The 23,558-nt window shown below is 38.2% G+C and overlaps 1 protein-coding gene across 1 annotated transcript in view; it reads left to right on the top strand.

Moving 5' to 3' along the window:
- The window catches only part of FAM19A5 (family with sequence similarity 19 (chemokine (C-C motif)-like), member A5), a gene marked incomplete at its 3' end in the record, with an annotated part of 112,515 nt that extends 89,280 nt beyond the window's left edge, over positions 1-23,235 (top strand). Inside the window, exon 3 of the mRNA XM_010024495.1 lies at positions 23,108-23,235. Within this exon, the coding sequence (XP_010022797.1) occupies positions 23,108-23,235 (128 nt within the window). The remainder of the gene's footprint in view (positions 1-23,107) is intronic.
- Positions 23,236-23,558: the final 323 nt, after the last annotated feature.

Genomic DNA, 23,558 nt, shown 5'->3' with positions numbered 1-23,558 from the left:
TCTGTTTCAGTTTGTGCCCATTGCCTCTGGTCCTGTCAGTGGACACCACTGAAAAGAGCCTGGCTCCATCCTCTTTGCACTCTTTCTTCAGGTATTTATACACATTGATGAGATCACCCTCAGCCTTCTCTTCTCCAAGGTGGACAGTCCCAGCTCTCTTAGCTTTCTTCGTATGAGATATGCTCTAGTCCATAAGTCATCTTTGTTCTCTTTGTTGGATTCTCTCCAGTATGTCCATGTCTTGTACCGGGGAGCCCAGAACTGGACACAGAACACCATGTGTGGCTTCACCAGCGCTGAGTAGAGGGAAAAGGATCATGTTCCTCGACCTGTCGGCAACTCTTCTCCTAAGGCAGCTCAGGATACTATTAGCTCTCTTGGCTGCAAGGACACATTGCTGCCTTATGGTCAGATTGTTGTCCGCCAGGACCTCCAGATCCTTTCCTGCCATGCTGCTCTCCAGCTGGGTGGCCCCCAGCCACCCAGATGGGATTGTTCCTCCCCAGGTGCAGGACTTTGCACTTCCCTTTGTTAAACTCCAGGAGGTTCCTGTCAGGCCATTTCTCCCACCTGTCAGGGTAAAAAATCACTGAAGTTACTGCACTGAAAAGGAGAGCTGGAAGAAAGGTCATTTCAGTCTAAGAACAATGGTCAGGGTTAGATTGATTTACAAGCACCTCAAGTTTCACCCAGCAATTTAGACTTTTCTGTGTTTTAGGAGTTATTTTGTTCTGGGTTTTTTTTATTATTCTAGTAAAACATGCCTAAAGGGAATGAAAGCCAAGTATCATTTGATCTGCTCAATTCGGGAAGACAGTGGAGACAAAAGGTAATTCTGCTTCAAGGGTCTGGTTGATTTGAGTCCCATAGAGCAGAAAGTTGCCATAAAAAGCAATATATTGACACTTGGATTTCTTTAAACTGGAAGGAATTCAGGGTAAGCCTCTCTGTTGATAGTAGCAGTGGTATCATTTCAAGTAGGTGGAACACAGCACATTTGGAGCTTTTTTGGATCAAAGCTCGCTTCAAGTTAAAACCAAATGGAAGCTGTGCAGGTCATGAAATCCTGGAGCCACGCTGTGACTGAACAACACTATTACCCAAGCCAAATGGCACTTCTTGCTCTGATTTACTTTCTAAATTGATGAAAAGTTAAATCATTGATTTGAGTGGAGGTAAGTGAGGCTATGTGGCTATGAAGTCCTAGTACAGTAAAGGTCAATGGTAAAATGCATTCTAGAATATCCTCTGAAAGGAGCTGTGAATGGAGTAAAACTGCTGAACTGCCAACAGAATTCACAACTGGTAAACAGTGTTCAACAGTCAGTGAGGAAAGAATCCTGGTATCAATTTGACTGCCTCAAACACAGAAGCACATTCCTGGTTTTATCTAAATAGGCATCAATATTTCATGAATATTCCAGTCTCTCACTGATACAGTAGGTCAATTATATTTTTATGTATTCTAAATTATTAGCTCTGGTGGGCTTTTATTCACTTTTTAAACAAAATAAGTAAATATATATAATATATATTTGTGTTCTACACAGGAACATTTTGGGTTTGGTCCTTTTTAATTTGTTTTCTTGTTAGTGTTATGTCTTCCAAACTGGTATGAGCCTGCTATGCTAAAGATTATGTATCCCTTCTTAAACAACTTTCCGAGAGCTTTGCTTTGATGTCAGATGATGAGATAAATTATTACTTTACTTGTTTTAAAAAGGACTCTGTTGCCTAATTTGAAAGTAAAATTATATTGAACAATAATAAAATCAAATCCTTTTGGTAATCTGAGATTTTGTCGAAGGTTTATTTTCAGAGACTGCTCAAGAAAAATTGCACAGACTGATCTGCCTGATTCCGTGTAAAACAAAATTATTCTTGTTTATATAATCTTCCATTTAAAGGTACCTGTTAAGTGAGATGGAAGGCATTTTTATGTTTGTCTTTGTTGCTTTGAATTATATTGCTTGCATGTATCACATCAATGAATGACAGATAAAATAATTTCCTATGTGGGTATGTAAACAATGGTATTTGGCTACTTAATATTATCAAGCAGGCTTTACTTTGGTTTAATCTTACTTTTTTCCTTAACAAATTAGACTTTCGCCATAAATGTTATCTTAACTACTGTATTAACTCAACATATTTCTTGTAGTTTACTTAATAATTTAATTATAACAGCCCTTTATATTAAAAAACTTTTTGTTTTTTTTAGGTCTACAATTACGGAAATAGATAACCCTGTATTAGATGAAGATAATAACAATGAAATCCTTTGTTACAACAGCAACTGGAGCTGTTTATTTTGGAAGTAGTAGTAGCAAATAACTTCTTTCTCATAATTTTATAATACCCAGGTAGAAGACCCTCTTCTTTAGCTATGCATATGCTGTATAGCAAGTCTTAAGAATTACAGGAAAAGGCAAAGGACGGTTTGAAAGAATTAATGAAAGTGGAAAATGAACTTGGGTTTTTTTTCCTGAGAATCTAGGAATGGAATGTTTGGCACCCATTTAGATACTTAATTCCAGTAGGTGAAAAGGTAATTCCAGGTGATGCAATGCCTGTATCTTTAAAATGTCGAAAGACCACTTGTGTCAGTCATGTTCTGAGGGGGCTCTCATAATCATAGAAACATAGAATGGTTTGGGTTGGAAAGGACCTTAAGATCATCTAGTTCCAACCCCCTGCCATGGGCAAGGATGCCTCACCCTAGACCGTGTCGCCCAAGGCTCTGTCCAACCTGGCCTTTAACACTGTTCGGGATGGAGCATTTACCACTACTTTGGGAAACCTCTTCCAGTGCCTTACCACCCTCACAGTAAAGAACTTCTTCCTTATGTCTAACCTGAACTTCCCCTATTGAAGTTTGAACCCATTACTGCTTGTCCTATTGCTACACTCCCTGATGAAGAGTCCCTCTCCAGCATCCTTATAGGCCCCCTTCAGGTACCGTAATGCTGCTATGAGGTCTCCATGCAGCCTTCTCTTTTCCCGGCTGAACAGCCCCAACTTTCTCAGCCTATCTTCATACGGGAGGTGCTCCAGCCCCCTTATCATCCTCGTGGCCCTCCTCTGGACTAGCTCCAAGACCTCCATGTCCTTCTTATGCTGAAGACACCAGAACTGCATACAGTACTCCAAGTGGGGTCTCATGAGAGCAGAATAGAGGGGCAGGATCACATCATTCGACTTGCAATCAGTTCTGCTGAAATTCTTCCATCTTCTTTAAATTACTAAACGTTCATTGCACTGGAAAGAAACTTGAAAATTAGTCTGAAGAGGTGTATGGTAGCATATCTGCTTTGATCCATATATCAAAAATAAGATAATGAGTTGATCTCAATTTGAAGATCTTCTGGGCTAGTTTAAATTGCTGTTTTTCATGTGGTATACTGCTCCTCAGATTATTTTTTTTTCCCTACCCCCAAATCTATTACATTTTTGTGTAACAAAAGTAATAGTTTTGATATAATGTATTTCCTGTATAGACACAAAAATTGAAGAGGATCCCATTAAACAGCTGTATTTTTAATGGAAAACTATCTTGTAATCTGTAGTGCGTAATATTTTTTATTCTTAACTTGGAGGAAAATCTAAAGTCGCTCATGGTGTTTGTGGATGATTCACAAACTAAAAAGAGGTAAAAAAGCCTCAGTGGCTACAGTAGTTTTAATGGCTTCGCTCATCCTACTGTGCTAAATAACTTCTTTATGTGACCCCTGTGATGGCACTGCATGCTGAAGTACCTATTTACACTCCTACTGCAAGCCCTTAAGGTGACCCCAGTCACTGCATGCTGCAAAGGAGGAGAGCTTTCAAGAGTAATGGGTATCCCATGATGCCATTGCTGCAATTTCATAGAATCATAGAATGGTTGGGTTTGGAAGGGACCTTAAAGATTATATGGTTCTAACCTCCTTCCACTGCCAGGGACACTTTCCACTAGACCATGTTGCTCAAAGCTCCGTCCAACCTGACCTTGAACACTTCCTGGGATGGGGGAACCACAACTCTGGGCAACCTGTGCCAGAGAAGGTGCCACTACCCTCATAGTGAAGATTTTTTTTTTTCTCATATTTAATCTAAATTTACCCTCTTTCAGTTTGAAGTGATTACCCCTTGTCACACAGCCTTTCCAGAACTCTTCTCCACTACCTGATTTGCACTGTTGTTTACCAGTGCCTGCTGGCAGATGTAGGTGGGTAGAACCAGGCAGCACCAGCAGTAATATACGGAACAAATAAGGACCATTTCTGTTAGCTTTCCTCTACTGTGTGTTCTATTTGCATTGGTCAGTGCTGCTGGCTGTCAAAGTTGGATTGTAGGCCTATCTAGCTCCTGGTTGCTGGCACCAGGACCCAAGGTTGAACAGGTACCACGTGCCTCTGTTTTCTGTAGTTGCCAAGGAACAAGATAATGCCATGGAAAACAGCAAACACACTGTGATGACCTTGTTGTGCACGCTGACATAGGTGGCTGCTAGACAGATTTGAGTTGCCTGGGAAACCCCAATTTCAGCTCTCAACCTACAATGTCAGGGCAAGAGCCCAAGAAAAGACTAGCATTTATAGAAGCTAAGCTAAGTATTTGTAGAAGCTAAGTGCTGGAAGGTGTGAGGTTGCTCTATTCTTAGTGGGCACTTCTTATAGCTGTGGCTCTAATTGTGGCTGCACATGTAGTGCTTTTCCTGTGCAGTCTCATGGGATGTTCCATGCAATGTTGGGCTCTTACAAGAAAGATTTTTACTACGTCCTGCCCATGTAAATATAAGCCATATGTGAAACCATGGGACATGGAAGAATGATGTGAAAAGATGGTTGTGTGCTGATTTGCACTGGAGGATTGTGCCTCCATGAACTCCAGCAGCTCTAGGAAGTCACTTCTGAGCATGGGGTGATCCAGAAAGTATGCAACAGATGATTGCAATAAAGACTACCCAGGTCAATTTCCTCCAAAATGTTTTAAAGGCCAAGACTGGGAATGATAAGAAAATTTATCTATGAATGCTGTGGTGGCATTGTCAGAAGGTACAGTGTAGCCATGTGAACTATATCTTTTAATATGTTGTAGTGGGTTCATCCTGGTCAGTAACTTAAGCACCCATCAGCTGCTTTCTTACTGACCCCCACCCCTGCCCTTGGAACAGAATAGGGGAGAGAAGAGCAAAAGTAAGAAAAACTTGTGCGTCAAGATAAAGACAGTTTATTAAGTGAAGGAAAGAGGGGGACGGAGCAATGCAAAGGCAGTCACAAGCAGACAAATGCCTAGCCAGCATGTTTGCCAAGGAAAAACTACCCCCTGTTTTTTATTGATGAGATGACATTGTATGGCATGCAATATCCCTTTGATCTGTTTGGATCAGCTGTCCTTTCTCTGTCCCCTCCTACTTTTTGACTACAGTCAGCCTACTTGCTGTGGGGGGCAGAGTGAAGAAAAGAGGAAGCCTTGGTGCTGTGCAAGCACTGCTCAGCAATAGCTGTAACACTGGTGTGTTACCAACACTCACTTGGTAACAAATCTGAAGCACAGCACCATGCCAGCCACTATGGAAAAAATTAATTCCAGTCCAGCCAGATCCAGTACATATGCTGAAGTGAAAGATCTGCAAGACAATGCTCATAAAGGTGAACATCTTACAGGCAACAGCCTGAAAAAGCTAATGCAGCCTTGGACAAATATTGGAAAACTTATTGTTAAACATCTGGGACATGGGGTAGGTTTTAATAGACTAGTATGCCCAGTTCTAATGTTCACAATTCAAGAAAGCTATTGAAAAATTGGAAATAGTTCAGAGAACAAACGGTCTTGGTGATGAGGAAAGAAACATGCTGTATGAGGCTTCAGGAGCTCAGTTTGTGCTGATCAAGACATTGATTGAGAGTTAAGAGAACTAGAAGTCTCCTGAGGTCTCTTCCAGCCTTAACTGTGCAATACAGAGTTAAAGGAACTAATGTTATGACTTTGACTTTAAAAAATGCAGAAGCAGCACAAGATCTTTCTAACAGCAGTTGCCATTATCCTTTGGGACGAGTCACTAAAGTTGTGGTTTGAAAATTTTAAACTCAGGATTTTCTGTTTGTTTTCCAAAACAGTCCTCTAATTGTACTACAGGTACTGCTAGCTGTGGTGGGTAGAGTGATGAATGCGGGGAATTCCTGTGAATGACACTGTACAGGAGGTCAGAATGTAGAGTTACAATGGATCTTGCTGGTCTTACAGTGTCATCCACGAAATAAATAAACAGCTCCTGTGTTTTCCAGTTTCATATTTTGTTTTATTCAGCTTCTATTGTTTTTACATTTCTGTATATAAAAGTTGGGGTTTTTTTCTTTCTTAACCCAGTTAAATTTACACATTTTAATGATGTGATTATTTACACACTTGCATGCAATTGGTTTCTGCTTTTTCTTTTGCTGTATTAGGATCAACTGCTGCAGTTAAGACATGAATTACAGGCTTGCATTTCCTCTCAAGTAACATGGATTTTTAATTGTCTAGTTCCTGATATTAACTATAATCTTTTTAATTGTAAGATCAGTTCATGTATGCGTATAAACATAAAGTCTTAGTGAATGGAAACTCTCAATACTTAATAAATACAAGCAGTTCTGGATTTGGCACCAGTGTAAATGGATTTCTTTTGTTCAGTGGAATTATTCTGGTTTATACCAGTTGAAATAAAGGCACAAATATTCTTTATGTTGGTAATAATAGCTGTTAGAGTAACATCTTGCTCTAGTAGCTTGCTAAAAGAAATCACCAGCAGACATCTTAAAAACTGTTGTGGGAAGTTTGGAATTAAAATTCAGTGATTCTTACTGTAGGACAGTCATTGAGAATTGCATTTCTGCTAAGCCTTTGATGTTAAGTCAGACTCAGTAAAAATGTGAAGAGATTTTTCCTAACCAGGGCTTATTTTTATCTACTATTTTATTCAGACATTTCTCTTTACATTATCTTAAAAATAATCTTTCAAAATCCTTCTTCAAGGTTACTTCTGCTTTAATGAGTCAGTTTTATAATGACAGATTACATATTTCATTGACTGTCTGAGTTAAGACCATACTAGTTTTACTGTCTTTGACTGAAGCATGAATCCTGAAGTGCTTGAAGAAGTCTTCAACTGATACATATCTTTGGCAACATACTTCACTGCAAGACAAGCAGGCAGGCTTGTCTTCCAGCGCCTACATCACCTTAACAGAAAATGTTACATTTTAGACTGTATCTTAAAGAAACTTACTGATATAGGGAGAATATTCATAGTATCTAGAGGAGTTTCTCAGGATAAATATACTACACGTGTACTTACATGCATGAACATGTCATGATCTATGCATGAACTGCATTAAAAAATATATGAAATTCTAAGATGAAAAGTAAAAGAACATATGAGTGTGTTCCCAGAGAGTCTACTGAGGAGATACAATCCCTCATTTTATAGCTTGGGGTTTTTTTTTACCAGAATCAATAAAAAGTAAATAAAGTGAGTTCCTTAAGGCAGCTCCTCCATTAAATAATGTGGTAGACCACTAGCACCCCAAGTGGTATAAGATACTGGAGTAACCCAGTGTGAAGCTGAATGTTAAAATCCAGATTTTTTTTTAATGTTTTATTTTCATGTTCCTAGTGTTATTACTTTGTTTTATTAGAATACATATGGGTTTGTCTTTAAAATTGTCCAGTATTAAGGGTGGGTGCCAGAGAGCCTTATGAGAGCAATCATAGTCTTCTGAAGCAATGAATCCAAATAGAATAGTCCGTGCAGAGCCTGAAACATGGGGTATATTTAGGAATTGCAGGAGATGAATGTGATTTCTTTCAAAATTTGAGAGTTATTTTGAGAGCTGCTGTGCTTGAGAGAATAGATGTTTGGATAAGTGTCTTGAAGTTAATTTAATTAAACATGTATTTATTTGCAAGAGTAGTCAGGAATAAGAGTGCATTTGGTGGCCTCGTTTGGCGTGTAGCTGTGCTAAGGAAAGCAGTCAATGGCCTAACTTTGACTGAAATAAATTTTCAAAAAAATTAAGGACAAGACTCAGCACATTCCACTCAAACTACAAGATTTGTTTCATTGACTTGCTTTCCCTAACATATATATATGTGCATTAAGAAAACAACAACAACAAAATGTTGAACAAAACATTCACTGCATATAGTTTTTGCCCTGGGGAGTGAGAGAGCAAGGGATAAATGAGAGTCATATTGCTTGCACCCTACCACGAGGCACTTGGGTCCAGCACACCTGCGTGCTGTGTAAAAAGCTGACTGGAACAGAATAGGGTATTAGCAAATCAGGCTTATTGATGAAAGATTTCATATCAGCCTGGGGGGAGAATAATGTGATATAAGTATGACATACCTCTTGTCAGGCAGGCAGTACTGTCAGTGAATAGAAATCCTTGCAGATTCTATCATATAGCAATGTTTTATATGTAATTTAGGCAAAGAAATGTATACACTGTGGATGATTTTCATATAATGTATAGAGGAAGGTGAAACAGGAAAAACTAAAGACAGTTTTATTTTTCCATGATGCTGTAAGTTCACACGTTTTTGTGAGGCATTTATGGCAAACACAGTAGTTAATGATGTATACAGACATGATGCTGAATTTTATCTTAGGCAAAAGGAAATGTGATTTATCATATTTGTTTTTCTGTGCCTTTAATTCTTCTGTGATTAATGTGTGATGCAAATGCAGTGTTTTCTGTATTACTATGGAAAAAAATTATACTGGTTTTTTTTTTCCTCAAATTGCTAATGCAAAATCCTTTCTTTTTTAAAAAAGAAAAAAAAAAAGAAGAGGCACTTCTAAATACAAATGCATGAACATTTTTAATGCTATCAATTTAGATCTATTATGACAAATTCTCCTTGGGATTATTTATGGTATTATGGCTTACGGTACACCTCAGGGGATCAACAAAGAAGTTAATTGTTCCTCAGAGATGTACAATTTCTACCCTTTGCCCCTCAATCAACAGCTTGCAAAGCAGAAATGGAGAAACAGATCTGAGCATAGTAAGTTATTTCTTCTTGGAACAGTTCTTGCTAAAACATACAGAAAAAGAGGTGGCTGGCTTGTGTAGTGTTGTTACATATCCCTCTGGCTATTCGCAGAGGCAGGGTGTTAGACTAGACTGATTCAGGTCTGATATCCAGTATAGTAATTTCTGTGTTGGTTACCCTTAGCCTTTGTTATTCTGGGTCAGTTGATCAACACATTAGGAGCTGTAACCAAGAGTCTATCCATGTTTTGACCAACTGGTAAGGAAAAGCTTAGCAGCAGGCTGTACTGTGCCTGCTTATTCAGTGTGAAATAAAAGCACACAAGAGCCTTTGAGGGGTCGTTTCTTTTTTGTTTCTTCTTTTACCAGTGTGTGTTGTGCTAGTGGGAACTAAGGGTAAAACAGTCTAGACAATGTAAGAGCTGTTACTGAATGATCAAGTTTATTAACATGTCACAGGGCTGTGCAGCTCAGCCGTTTGGAAATATTGTGACTGTCTCATATTGAAGGTGGTTTTGGGGCAGTTAGATCCTTGTATTTATCCTACATATTTATATTACTGTAAAATGCCTTGATATTGCTTATATGCCATTGTTGCAAATGGATTCATCTTCTGTGTTTTTATGGCCAACTCTGCTACTTACTTTTTTTGCCTTGTGGAATTGCCTATAAATTATTATTGGAAGGAAGTATAAAGCGTTTCCACTTTCTTTTGTTCTTCTCTAATTAATATATATGATCATGGTATCTACAGCCATGGAAAAGAACAGTCTTATCTCATGGGGAACCTCAGCATTTGTCTTAGTGCCAGCATGGCAACTTGATGTAGTACTGGCAACAAAATCCATCAATTTCTGGCGTAATGTAGCTGCTGCAGGTTTTCCCTCCTTCTCACTTACTGCTCCGTAACAGCAATATTTTTAGGAATGACTGCTGTGAATGACTCAAGTGTAATCACTGTCCTTTCTGTGTTTTGCCAGTTATACTTGTGACAAACCTAAAGCATTTTTTCCTATCCTTTACAGCAGGGAAAAAGTAAGAAAAACATCCTGTGGAAGCACTCTGCTGTTTCCATACAAAATACTGCATCTGGTTGTTAATATGCAATTCCTGATACCATGAACTTCCATAGAGGTTAGAGATGAGAAAGATTTTTTAGGTCACCTAGTCCTTCCCTCAGTTGTACATACAGTAGATTCACATAAGGCACAGTCATGTCCCCTCTATGCTGAAAGGGAGCATTCTTTTCACATGGCATGAGTGCTTCACTGATACTAGAAAGAAGAGAAAAGACCTTTTTCCTGTAAAGGGTGTGCGGGATGAAGTTGTAGCATGTTGGCATAAAAGGCTCTTTGTTAATTGCTATTGTGCTAATGGTGCTTTGAATATGAATGTTTTGTAAGCAACAAACAGGCAATGATTCAGATGAGCAGTGCCACAAAGCAAACTTAAGCAGGACTGGAAGTGAAAGAAACTCTGACATTTTGCAGTCTGTTTTTGAATGGGTTGCAGAGATTCAAGTAGTCAAGACCATACATATATAATAAACAGTACTGAAGCTGAAGCATCCACTACAGATGCGTGGGAAAAAAAAAAAAGTATTCATATCACAGTAAAAGAATTTGCTGCCGAATTTATATGTGTGCATCTTCTTACGTGCCTCTGTCACATCTGTTCTGAGGCATACATTTTCAGCAGACTATAGTGCCTCCTAGTCCACTTGGCAGAAATTGCCAACCTCTTTATTAACAGACTATTATGTCTGTTTTCATTAAATAGTTCTCCCTTTTCTCAAATATTTTACAGTTAGTGAACTTCAGAATCTTGGGAAGATAGTTAAAATAGCTGCCTTTTCACTTAGCTAGCCAAAATTTGGAATTTGCAAATTATTCTAGGATAGAGAATGTGCTGATAATGGCATAAGGTATCTGAATAATCTTCTATTTACTAACAAAAATTACATAGTTCCCTTCTTGGATAAAGAGAAATTAAAAAAACGTTCTGTGATCATTTTCCTCTCTACTACCAGGAAGCCAGTTACTAGCCCTATCCTTGGGTTTAATCTACATGCTGCAATTTTTACAGTTGGGGAAACCTGATCTATCAAACTTGGTCAAGCATGGAAAGCCATCTATAAAAGTAGCAGGATGAGAAATGTGCTAACAAAACCAACATAACCTCAAGATAAGAGCTGTTAGAGCTAGTCCATAGGAGGGCCATGAAGATGATCTGGGGGCTGGAACACCTCTTCTATGAGAGGGTTAGCATTGCTCCATGTGGAGAAGAGAAGGCTCTGGTGAGACCTTACAGCAGCCCTCCAGTATCTGAAAGGGGCTGACAAGAAACCCGTGGAGGGACTTTTTACAAGGGCATGTAGGTATAGGACAAGGGGTAATGGCTTTAAATTGAAAGAGGGCAGATTTAGATTAGATGTAAGGAAGAAAATCTTCACTGTGAGGGTGGTGAGACACTGGCACAGGTTGCCCAGGGAAGCTGTGGCTGCCTCATGCCTGAAAGTGTTTAAGGCCATGTTGGATGCAGCTTGGAGCAACCTGGTCTAGTGGAAGATGTCCCTGCCCATGGCAGGGGGTTGGAACTGGATGATCTTTAAGATCCCTTCCAACCCAAACCATTCAATGATTCTATGAAAGTGCACCTCAAGCTGTAAAAAACAGAGCTAGTGAAGAGTGTCTGTTGTGCTGTAAATTCACTATTTAACTTTCCAGCAACTAGGCTATATAAATAGGCTCTGAACTTTTGAACATAGATTAAATTATAAAAGCGTTTTTTCAGTCCAACAGTAGAAAGTGTTCACATTATGCTACAATTTAATAAAAATTATTTGCTATTCCCATATGACTACAGTGGTTAGACAGAATATCCTGCTGACCAGAGATAAAATATTACAGAGAAGCAGTGTCAGGAACTTTTATCCCCAGTATAGTAGATGTATACATACATGCATATGTACATGCTTATATAATAATGCATACAAGGATAATTTAAAGGGCCATTTTTAGAGCTGCTACGTGAGGTATAGAAAATTTGTGAAGTTTCCCTGGGAAGACCTCTTGAATTTATTTTGGTATGTTTAAAATGCTGAGGCTATATGAACCCTTAAGTAGCTCAGTATTGTACTTAAGAGAGGCATAGACAACTAGCTGTTGTGGCTTCTTAGTCTGCAAGGGCCTATTTCCAAGCTGCAGACTCAGTCAAACAGCAGTTTGTTGAGAGTAACTCTCAAGAAACCCATTGCAAGTTCTGCTTTAGTCAGGACTGCAAACTTGTACTGTTTGTATTGTTACACAATATAAATATTTCCTATAAGGTTTCTCCATTGCCTCTATAAAGCAATGTTTTTCAATGTAAAAAAAAAGAAAAAAGCAGCATCAAGAAATTTAAAATTTCAATGATTGACTGTTAGGAACACTGAATGTTTTATGAGGGACATGTCCTTGTTAGAGCTAACAGCAGACCACTCAATCATTTAGAAAGGGAAGATGAGTATACTCCTGTGAGAGTTAAACAGGAAATAATACTAAACATAGAAATAATACTAAAATCTATAGAACTGAGGAGTTTTGCCTTTTGCTGTTGAATTTTATAAGCTGCCTTAAGAGTTGGTAGAAATGTGAGTGTTCTCTGATAACCAGTACTGGAAGTCTTCCTAAAAGATATGTAGTATCTCAACCAGAAATTGTTGAGAATAGTACAGAAATTGCTGGATTAAATTTTATGGCCTTCATAAAGTTGAAGATCAGATTAGATTAGTGTAACTGATTGTTTCTGTCTCTAAACCTGTGACTCTATCTTGTTTCCTGTAAAGGAGTGCGATACAAAAAGTAGTTTTAACTCTCAGTGACCTGTCCTGGTCAACTGCTGTGTGCCCTGTGGTCTGATTTTTAACAATGTGAGCCCTTGCTGCAGAACCACAAGTGCTTATGGCACCTTATTTTCAGAGTTCATGGTTTAGAAAAGTAAGTCAGAGTATATTGTCTGTGCTATTACTATGTCCTTTGGCCCAATCAACTTCAACTGTGCTGCTTCTGAAGGGACAGGACTCCTGCTTGCAGACACAATGGCCATAGTATATGAGCACATGCATTGCCTGCCTTAGGAAAGAGACAGGATTTGCCCCTTTTTCACTCCATGACCAATCCTCTAGTCTGGTTTCACAGACATCATTTTAAAATTTTCAAGTTATATTGTCTGATGGTGAAGGAGACAGGGAGACTATTGGCCTTAAAATACCTTCTGTGGCTGTTCATAGGTCTGTCGGATGTGTTTCAATAAAATATTGCTTGTTAGGTGAAGAAAGGCTATTCCTTCTAATCAGTGACAATTTCTTTTGTGGAGCTTCTTCTGAACTGTAGCATATTTGCTACATAAAACATCTGTAAAATTTTATGAAGTAGAATCTGATGAATCTTTGAAAAGTTGGTTCCTCTGTGCATTTCATACACAAGGTGAAAACATCCATGCATTAGCTGAGGTTTTGAGATGAATTGCGTGATTTGTCTTTTTAAGATACCTGTTTCTTGATATTATTTCCAGTATTATAAAAACAAATTAACAACTAAAACCTTATATAAGGCAGTCATTTGTAATTTTCAGATCTTGGAAGTTTGGGGTAAAGAACAGTAATACTTTATGTATTCATGAAAAGACACATTTAAAAAAAATCACATTTTTATTTGTCAGTCGGAAATCATGTTCTGCCTAACCATGATGTCAAACTGCTGTCTGAAAAGATGTGCAATTGTCTGTGCAGTCAAGATATAACACACCTGTAACAGGGTTTCTCACGGACAGCGTACCAGTTCAGTGCCTGTTATATAAACCAACATCTTTGCTGTATTTAAACACATTTGTTCCTCCATTGGTCAAACACTGACTAATGAAACCAGAAGTCACGAGAAAAGGACAGTTTCCAAGCTATCTAAAGGTCATAGCAGTTCACTATGGCAAGTTTCCTCGGGCACTGACGAAGTAATATTTAAGAACACAAGTTTCAAAAGAATCACAAGTGGTTATATTAATTTTATTCTCACTAGGGAAGGTGTTGCTATATAGTTGTGTTCCTTTCTCTTTTTTTTCACGTGTTTCACTCATTAATTTTTTTCTTAATTTTCATTCATGTAGCATTGATTTGTGTTAAAATTCCCAGCATAACAATAGCCTCTTTTTACTGTTTGATCAAAACAAGAAATCACAGGCATACCCCAAAGAGCATACGGTTTACCATAACACAGCATCTAGTCATGTGGAATAGGGGGAAATCACAGGGGGTATGGTGTAAGTACAGCCTCATTGCTGAGTTTCCTTTTCAAATATTTTTAATTGTTCTCATAGCAGCAGCTGTTCATCTCCTTCTGTGCGAGTTGAACTCATTTCAACTCAATTTGCTTGCATGTTCTGTTCTTACATATGTGACAAAAGGAGGGCAAAGTTTCCCATTGCTGTGGTTGTTGACAAAGGAAGCCCATTGTACTTGAGAACAGCTGAATTATTATCTCTTGCAGTGCACAATAAATGTCACCACCATGTCACAGCAGCAGTGTAAATGCTTGGAAAGCACCAAAAGCAGTAAGATCTAGAGGAGAACCACTTGGCTAAATGCTTGTCCTTTGAATGCACAATGGAGAACATTAACTAAAATTCCTAGTAATAGCTTTAAAAATATTAAAGGCTAACAGATTTCAGTCTTCATGTGCATGGAATCTCACCTTCTGATTCTTACTGCTTCATCCATGCAAAAGCAGTTGTCAAATAAAGGAGTGAAGACCGATTCTTTTTTTTTTCTTTTCCTTTTTTTTTAACTCCTTACAAAGCAAGTGCAGAGTTCATTGAACATACCTACTAAGCCTGTGTACAAGAACATTCCACAGCTAGAGTCCCAAGAAGGAGCTTGATCTTTGGCCATCATTTTAGTGTGTGTCTCATGACTACAGAATCAGATATGGTCCAGTCAAATGTATAGCTGCAGGTAGGGTGAAGTGTCCAGGAATCCTTTATCACCCATATCCATGGGTATCAACACTCTGAGGCTCAGCTGGTTTTCAGACACTTGTAAGATTGATTTATAACCTTCCTGACATCCTTCCTTCACTCTCTTTCTACTACCAGCATCATCATCTTTCATTCCCAGCTTCTTTCCATGGCACTAATCACGGTCTACCATATAACCTAGAGCATATTTTATTCCTTCTGTGGCTTCCTCCTTTAAATTCCTGCTTCACTGTCTACACAGTGGTTAGCTTGATATGTTCACATGCTTCATAGCTAGAAGTTCTTGGGGTCCTCCTTCTTCCACAATTCCCAGCCTTCCCTGTATAACATAGGGATGGTCACACATTATTCTTTTAATCACAGTAAACATAGTGTTCCACTGCAGTACTTTGCTTGTATTAGGTGGAGTTATATTGGTGTACTTAAGAGGAGAAGAAAAAACCAAACAGTTCTGGTCTTCAGCCTTCACTTACCCAGTCAGCCTATTGACTCCACTGAACAAGTTGCACAAGTTTTTGACCTTTACCATCTGCTTCAGTAGGTATTGTGTATAGCTGGGCTTTGTTCTTTTTTCCCTTCCGTTCTAGCCATATTCTTTTTTCTTTTTTCTCTTATCTGTTTTCTTATTATTTTCCATTATATCCTTCCCTTGTCTCTATCTTTTACAGTTCTCTTCAGATTCTCTTCTTCGGGTCTGAAATTCCTGTCCCTCTCCAGTTAAATTTGCTGTTCTCGGTGTGCTGGCAGCAAAGTGAAATGTGATGAAAACCTGATCTCTGAGGGGTTCTTTGCTGGCATATCACGGATCAGATTTTTAGTAATTTTTACTTTGCTTCCAGCACACTAATTGAATACAGCAGAGCAGAACAGCAGGGCACAGAAGGAGGAGACACTGAGTCCTGACAAAGGCTTTCTCTAGGGGTAGATGTTCAATTAGCATCTCTTATTAGACAGCAAGCACTAACTACCCACAGACAATGAAGCAGTACACCATTCACAGATAGAAAACCAGTGAATACATACATCACTGGATATTCAGGCAAGTGCTGAAATCTTGGGCAAAGTTGTGGGACAGGTTGCCTATTTAAAGCATTGGCATTTTAATATATACCACCAACCACCAACTTAGAAGAGACTATGAGCACATGAATTGTACCTAAATAAAATTCAATGTGGAGATTTAATCTTTATTTATTATTTATTACCACCGTCAGGGAGCTTATTGTGACTCTATGAGATTAGGTAAATGATACTGGCTTTTTTTTCCCCTGTTTTTTGTAGGTTGCTTTAAAAGCAATATTTGCTGTATTACTTTTCCATGTAAGCAATTGTAGTAACTGCCAGTGAAAGGCTAAGGGGTTGAGAACAAATGCAGAGAGATATTACAATTTCAAATGAGAGCAGTTATAAACAGAAGGAAACTGGCCCTTAAAACTTAAAATGGAAACAGACATAAGTTTACTGTGAAGCTGATTCTTGGGACACTTTCCGTTTTAGGATTGTGCTTCTGTCATACAAATATTTGAACATCTGCATGTAGGCAAATCTAAGATACATATCACTAGATCACTAAGTCACGTAGTATTCAAGGTTTTCAAAGAAGTGAAAAGAGAGAGGGCAGGTAGATACATGCTTGTTTCTTCACTACAAAAAGGTCTCTTGTGTTGCTGTGTTCCTGTGTTCTTGTGTTCTCGTGTTCTTGTGTTCCTGTGCATTTACTCTTATATGCTTATTTTCACTGGTTGCCTATTTATTCATTGTTTGGGGTATCGTAATGAGGAAATTCTGCTCTTTGGAGACACAAACAGGAAAGAAGATAAGAGCTGCTGAATTTCATGAGAGTGCTCCTAGAATCTGGATTGTACTTCAGCTTTTGTTTGCTTAATTGTTTTGGTTGGGTTTTTGTTCATGGTTTTATCCTCTGTCTTGTGTTCTGGGGATTTATGGTGTATTAATAACAATTTCGAATTTGTGGAGTACCTTTGGACTTTCTCCCTCCTAAGCTGTCAGCGTATATTTATTTTACAGATTCTTAAGATGCAGAAAAACATTAGGTACCTTCTTAAAATTAAATAGCTACCTGAATGCCTTGCTAAATGCAGTGGTTTAAAATAAACCTAATGCCACTGTGGTTTACTACATAAATTCCTCTATTCACACACCTTAATATGGCAGACTGTTATGCCACATCAGAATTCCTAGGGACCATTCATGTAACTGGCACGAGTGCCGCTTAGGCAGTCCTAGTTTGGGATGATATGAATTACTGCATAATTTGGAGACCACCTCCTGTATGTTATCCTGCTCCTCCCAAATACATATTGTACATGGTGCAGTCTGCACTGTTTATGGTAAACCAAACAGGTCGCTATCAAAGGTGTCTTCTCAGCGTAGGGGTTGCAATAAAATTTCTCCCTTACTGGAAATATAACTGGGGTGAGCTGTAGGAAAAGCCTCTGCCCAGTCATTCAGGCTTTTATTCTTGATACGGTTACCTGGTCTCAATTTGTAGCCTCTGTAGTCTGCAAGAAATCACTTTTTTCCATGTATTTCTCAAATTCAGCTCAAGCATCCCTCCCAGTCTTGACGGCAAGAGCTAAATGATAAAATGGACATCTAGACATTGCTATATTGCTTTTCTTAGAACTAAACGGTCTTTGGTCTAGATGCCCTATAAATAATTGAGACGAGCTAACTCTTCGTGAATTAGCACTGCTTCCAATTTTTTAAGTGGAGCAGAATGACTGCTGTAAAAGGTACCCAAGGTTTGTGATGTTTCCTTGTTGTATAGTAAAAAAGATTAACATTTGGGGCTTATACACTATTACAGTCAAATTGCTGCTTTAAAGACAGTTCATGATTGCAATGTCTTATTAGAGTACTGCAATTCAGTTTTTGTTTTTGCTGGCCTCCTTCCTGCTGCTGCAATTTAACTGATGCATGTTTTTAAAAGTGCATTACTTTGCATATTTTTGTTGCTATTGTTTAATTTCTTATATATATACTAAAGCATGCTCTAATGCAGGAAAATGGGACAGAGAAAATCTCCAGTCCAGTGACCACTAAGAATTCATAAGTATTTGTTTCCAGCTCTGCAACAAATTTCTTGTGTGCTGTTGGTCAAGTTGATTAGCCTCTGTGCAAAGTGGAGATAATGAACAGCACTTATAGTCATAGGTAAAACTACGTAAACATAGTAAGTTCTGCAGAGTGTTCTGGGATCTTTGATAGGTGCGTAGTATATATGTACTGAATCAGAGGGGAAAAATGGTTGGAGCAAAAGGCTACAGCTGAACAACACAGAAAAAAGAAAAAGGAAAAATGTGAGGTAAAGAGAACAGAAAGGCTGGGAAATGAATGGGATGATGGAAACAGTTGGGATCAGTTGGAAGTCATTAATTATAAAATATGTGGATCCTGTTCAGAGTTAATAGGGCAAAACTGGAACACTAGGATAAAAGGGTTTGTCTAGCTATATCTAAACTGATGAATCCAAAGGCATTTTACAGGCTATACTTATCAGCTTTCCTCAAAGTTAAAGGAAAACAACAGTGAAAAAATGTATAAAAATCAAAAAGGAAATATTTTTTCCAATTCATATTCTGTATCCTTCATTAAGGGCTACAAGTTATCACTGGAAAAAAAAAACCAAACCCACAAAAGTGAAGGAGAACATCATTCTGTAAGAACTATAGGTGAGATAAGCTCTCATTTAAGAAGCATGTTTCAAAATGGAATATTCTGCTTGGGCTTAGGAGAAAGTTTTCCTACTCCCCCCTGCAAAAAATCTTCCATTCACTACTTCAGGTATCTGGAATTGACTGATAAACATCAACTAAGCCATCTTTTTTTACTTTATTTACGTTCTTTTATCGTGGTTTTCGTGATGATTTGTAAATATTCATTTCACACACCACCTTTTATGCATAGGAGAACGATGTATTCTGAAATCATGTCTCAGTAAACAAATACTTTTTTAATCAATATTCTTATTTGATGAAAAAGAAAAATATTTTCTTACTTTTATTTCCAAGTTCATTCTCCAATATTTTGAACAAAATATGAGAAAACAAGCTGTAGCTATTTGAGTGTTTTAATCAGACATATTTTATATGGCTGTAAGTTTTCGCATTTACTGCTGCTGAACAAGATTTATCTTACTTTTTTGCTATCACAAAAAGTTTTTTATTTTCAGATATGAGATTAACTAGAGATGCTGTAATTGATAACTGCCGGAGTGTAGAGTGAATGTGAGGAAAGAAAGTACAGAAAATAAAGCTGATTTTCTATAGGAAAGTATATATACACCATTAAACCAGGTGACAAGCTTAGTGACAAAACATTTCTAGTTGCGGTATTTAACAGAAAATAATCTGTGGTGTTCTGAAGCACTAATCAGTTGAACAGTCTTAAACTGGGCTATACTGATCAGGAATACAGACTTCTCTTTATTTATTTTACTGATAATTCAAAATCCACTGCAAATTGCTTGGTCTTATAAAAGAATGAAGAACACTTTGGTGGGTAGCTTGGTGTTGTGTTCGTTGCTTGACTGCAACACCTCAGAACTGTTTGTATGAAAAACCTTTGGACAGACTCCAGTTGTTCTCCAGTTCAAATGGTATTACCAGGGAAAGCAATTCTACCTTGTGTTGAGCACTGTCAGTTCCTGTTAACTTCAGTTTAAGTGAAGGGGCACAGCCCTTCTTGGGAGATGCAAAGTAGTGTCAGCTCAGATTCTTAAGATGAAATTCAGTTCTTTACAGAAGGTCTGCACAAAGCCTATGTATCATTTAAGTGCCACTTAATTCTTCATAATGGAGCTTGGAGCAGATTTGAAGAATCTGATAGGCTTTTTGCTGTCTTGTCTACAGAGGGCTGGATTTCACCCCTGGTGAATATACACAGTAAAAAGGCAACTATACCGCCGCAGGAAATACAGTGTATTCCTTTGCTTTGGCTAGTGTAACTCAGTTTCAATTACTGATAGAAATTCTTTGATACTATGCTGATAAAACCATTGTATACTTTGCTCACTCCCTATGTAATGTATTTAGCTTCACTGTCCTACGCTGCTGTAATGGACAAACTGAAAAGTGAAAATGCAAAAATAGATGTAATGCCAATGACATGAGTATGCCCCCCCTTTTGCAACTGTGACTCCGTATGTGTTGACTGAACAGTGTGGTCATCCACTGGATAGACCTCAGCTCATATCCGAGTGTGAGGGTGCCTGCCTGGCTTGCTTGTGGCAAATGGCTTGGAAAGCAGGGCCTGGAGGTGCAGGAATGAGAGAGCCTGTGGGTTCATGCAGCTTGTGAGACAAAACAGGGCCAGGAGGAAGAGCTGGATGAAACAACTGTGAAGATCTGTGGAGGAGAGACCGGGGGGAGGTGAGGGTGTGTGTGTGTCTGGTTTGTGTTACTGGTATTGATCCTGCACTGCTGCTGGTTATGTATCATTAGTAAATTAATAAACTGTTTTGATACTGATTTGTTTTAAACCATGTGGGCTGAGTAGTTTTTCCCCACAGATGTAGTTGTTCCAATTCGTGAGGCCTAAATGCGGAGGGTAGTCTATACACTTGATACAGAAATGTTTTAGACTTCATGTCCTGTGAAATACTCTTGGTGCCTTCTAAATTCATGTGGATATAGCCAATACCCAGAGCCTGGACTCCATATATTTGTAATGTTATCAGTAGCTGAATTCTGAGATAACAACCAAGCAAACACTGAGAGTAATTCACACAGGAGGGAAATACTTTTTTAAAGATTAGTTCAAATTATGTTTCCAGGAAAACATCCCACCTGAGATAGTAAAGGCAATCTAGCACATATTTTTTGTTTTAACTGACTATTCAGTCTTTTAATGATCCTTCATATTGTTGAAATATTGCTAGAAATAGCCATTTTGATATGTGAATTGCAAAATATACACCTGCAAATGGATGAGGTTTCGTGTTAATATTTTTACAGAGCTTTTTCTGTAAAACCTGCAACTGGATGCACGCCTTCACTCAGAAGGGATGAAGCTATTACCTGTTAGAAATGAGATGTTACCCTCAAAAATTGTTATGATCCAGCTCTCTATAGAGCAGTACCTATGGACCCCAAGCAAATTCCAGATTTCTGTATATTATGTGCTATAAAAGCTTAGTGGATTTTCTTCAAAAAATTGTAGTTGCAAAAATTGTTTGGGAATCATTCCTTCAGTGAGATATATATATACATATATATATATATAGTCTAATGAACAGTGCAAATTCCTATGTTGACGTTTGGGAGCTAAAGTGTTTTTTATATTGAAAAACTTACTATGAGTTTCAGACTGGGTTTCCACTGAAAGATAGCAGTGTTTGTTAAATTCTTGGAGCTTACCAACAATTGTATCAGGACTGAGGACACGATTTGTTTCATGTCAAAATATTGGAAAGGATTTTATTAAAAGGCTTTAAATTACACTTTTATTTCTTGCCATGATCTGGTGGCATTGGGAATTGTATTCCAATGCCAGTTCCAGACAGAGGAAGTCAGGGGCATAGGGAGACTGAATTACATGTTCAGGTGAGAATAAAGAGCTGCAACTGACAGTGTGTATAAATGCCTACTTTTAAGCTCTGTGGACCCAAAGTTAATTGGGAGCATCATAAGCTTCTCGTATGCTTTTGTTGCAAAGTATTTCTTCTGTAGTTCTCTTTTTGTTGGGCTCATGACGGTTGAAGATATACTGCTTGTATTGGTGTCAAGCATCAACACAGAGGAAGACAATCTGTGTTCCTGTCTGTGGAACTTGTTCTGCTCTTGAATCCTAGGATACTTACATACAAATCGAGGTGGTGAAGATTTGTTGTAGTCTAACCCAGGATTGCTGACGTGATCTCTGAAGGAACTGAGTACCATTTTCCGTGGACACTGAACCTTACCATGTGAACAAAAGATGAATTGTTTGGGGGACCTTACCTTGTTTATTATGAATACATGGCACCATGCAAGTGAGTGCATCTCTGCACATGTATTTTATAAAAAGTATCCCAAACACTTCACTCCACAATTTTGCCTGCAGAAGGAGAGTGAAAGACTAACGAAATATTAGATATTAGTCATATTACTTAATATTCTATGAGAAGAAACCCAGATATTACAGAGGTGAAATCAAAAGAAGTAGTATAATCCATAAAGAAGTCTATAGGAATTGAAGCTCCCTTTCTCCCTGCCTTGAAGAAAAGATCTCCATGCAGCTCATCTGCATCTACTTTAGCGCAGTCAGAGCTCTGTTGTACCAGGACTACTTGCAGTGTGTGAACTTGAGGAAATTTTGCAGACCCAGCTTACCAGAGGCACAAGCGTTAAGAGGAGCCACAAAACTCACAACACACTACCTGTCAGACAGTTAGGGACCTTCCTTACTAGACTTCCTTTCCCTTGCAGTTATAGGGTAAAAGGATATTTGTACCAGTCTTCTCCCTCTGCTCATTGTTTCCTACCCCATGGTTTCCCAACCTTTACCTCATTCAACACCAGTCCTTCTTTTGTTCCTAGTTTTTGCCCCTTTTTCTATGGCCCTACCATTGCAAGTATCACAGAGTTCCACAATTGTTGTCATTTTGTTGACCACCTCTAATGTTTATTATATTTTTAATCTCTCCACTGTGTGTCTCATGTCTATTTACACTGTAAGCACTTCAGGAGAAGGAGTGTCTGCTCAGGTTTATAGTCTAACACAAAGGATTCAGTTGTTAGCCACCCTGACAATATTTCCTTGACTATAATGAGCATGGAATTAGAAAATTAGCTAACTTACTTTTACCTTCTTTTGATTTACAACAGAGCTCTCCTTTGGGCTATTGTTGGGTTTTAAGTTCTTTTTGTATTATGAAATTTGTTGGCACAGCAGGTGTTGTAAATAATTTTGTAAATTGCCTAGGACTGTCTACATCATAACCTGTGACTCCATTATCAGATGATGAAAATAGACAACGCAAATGAGAAAGTGTTTAGAGATAAGTGAAATATGAATTCTCTTGCCAATTGTTTTTGGTTGTGTTTGTTTTTTTTTTCTTTTCTGTTCCATAGCACGAATTATCAAAACAAAACAGTGGTGTGAAATGCTCCCATGTTTAGAAGGAGAAGGCTGTGATTTGCTAATCAATAAATCAGGCTGGACCTGTACACAACCAGGAGGACGGATAAAGACAACCACGGTAGGTTACTTCTCTGTTCTATATTTCTTCAGTTTCTTATTCACTTTAGTTTATTGAAAAACAAGGAGTGAGATTTCTAATTGTTTTTTGGCACGGATAGGTAAAGTCTGTTGCCTTATATTTAAGCTATGTGCCCAACTGTGCATATTGAAATACACAGCAGTGTTATCTCAAAGGCAAGAAAAAATGTGTAATTCCCACAGTTACTAAGGGTGGAAATTATATCAAGGTTTTCTTAAAAGGCACCAGTGGTTTAACTAGTATTCGTATTCAGCCTGAAGACAGTATCTTATTGCTTCACTATACAACAATTTTCTTATGCT

The sequence above is a fragment of the Nestor notabilis genome, unplaced genomic scaffold (genome assembly GCF_000696875.1).
Source record: "Nestor notabilis isolate BGI_N333 unplaced genomic scaffold, ASM69687v1 scaffold13681, whole genome shotgun sequence".
NCBI lineage: Eukaryota > Metazoa > Chordata > Aves > Psittaciformes > Psittacidae > Nestor > Nestor notabilis.
This window is presented reverse-complemented; position numbering and strand designations above follow the sequence as displayed.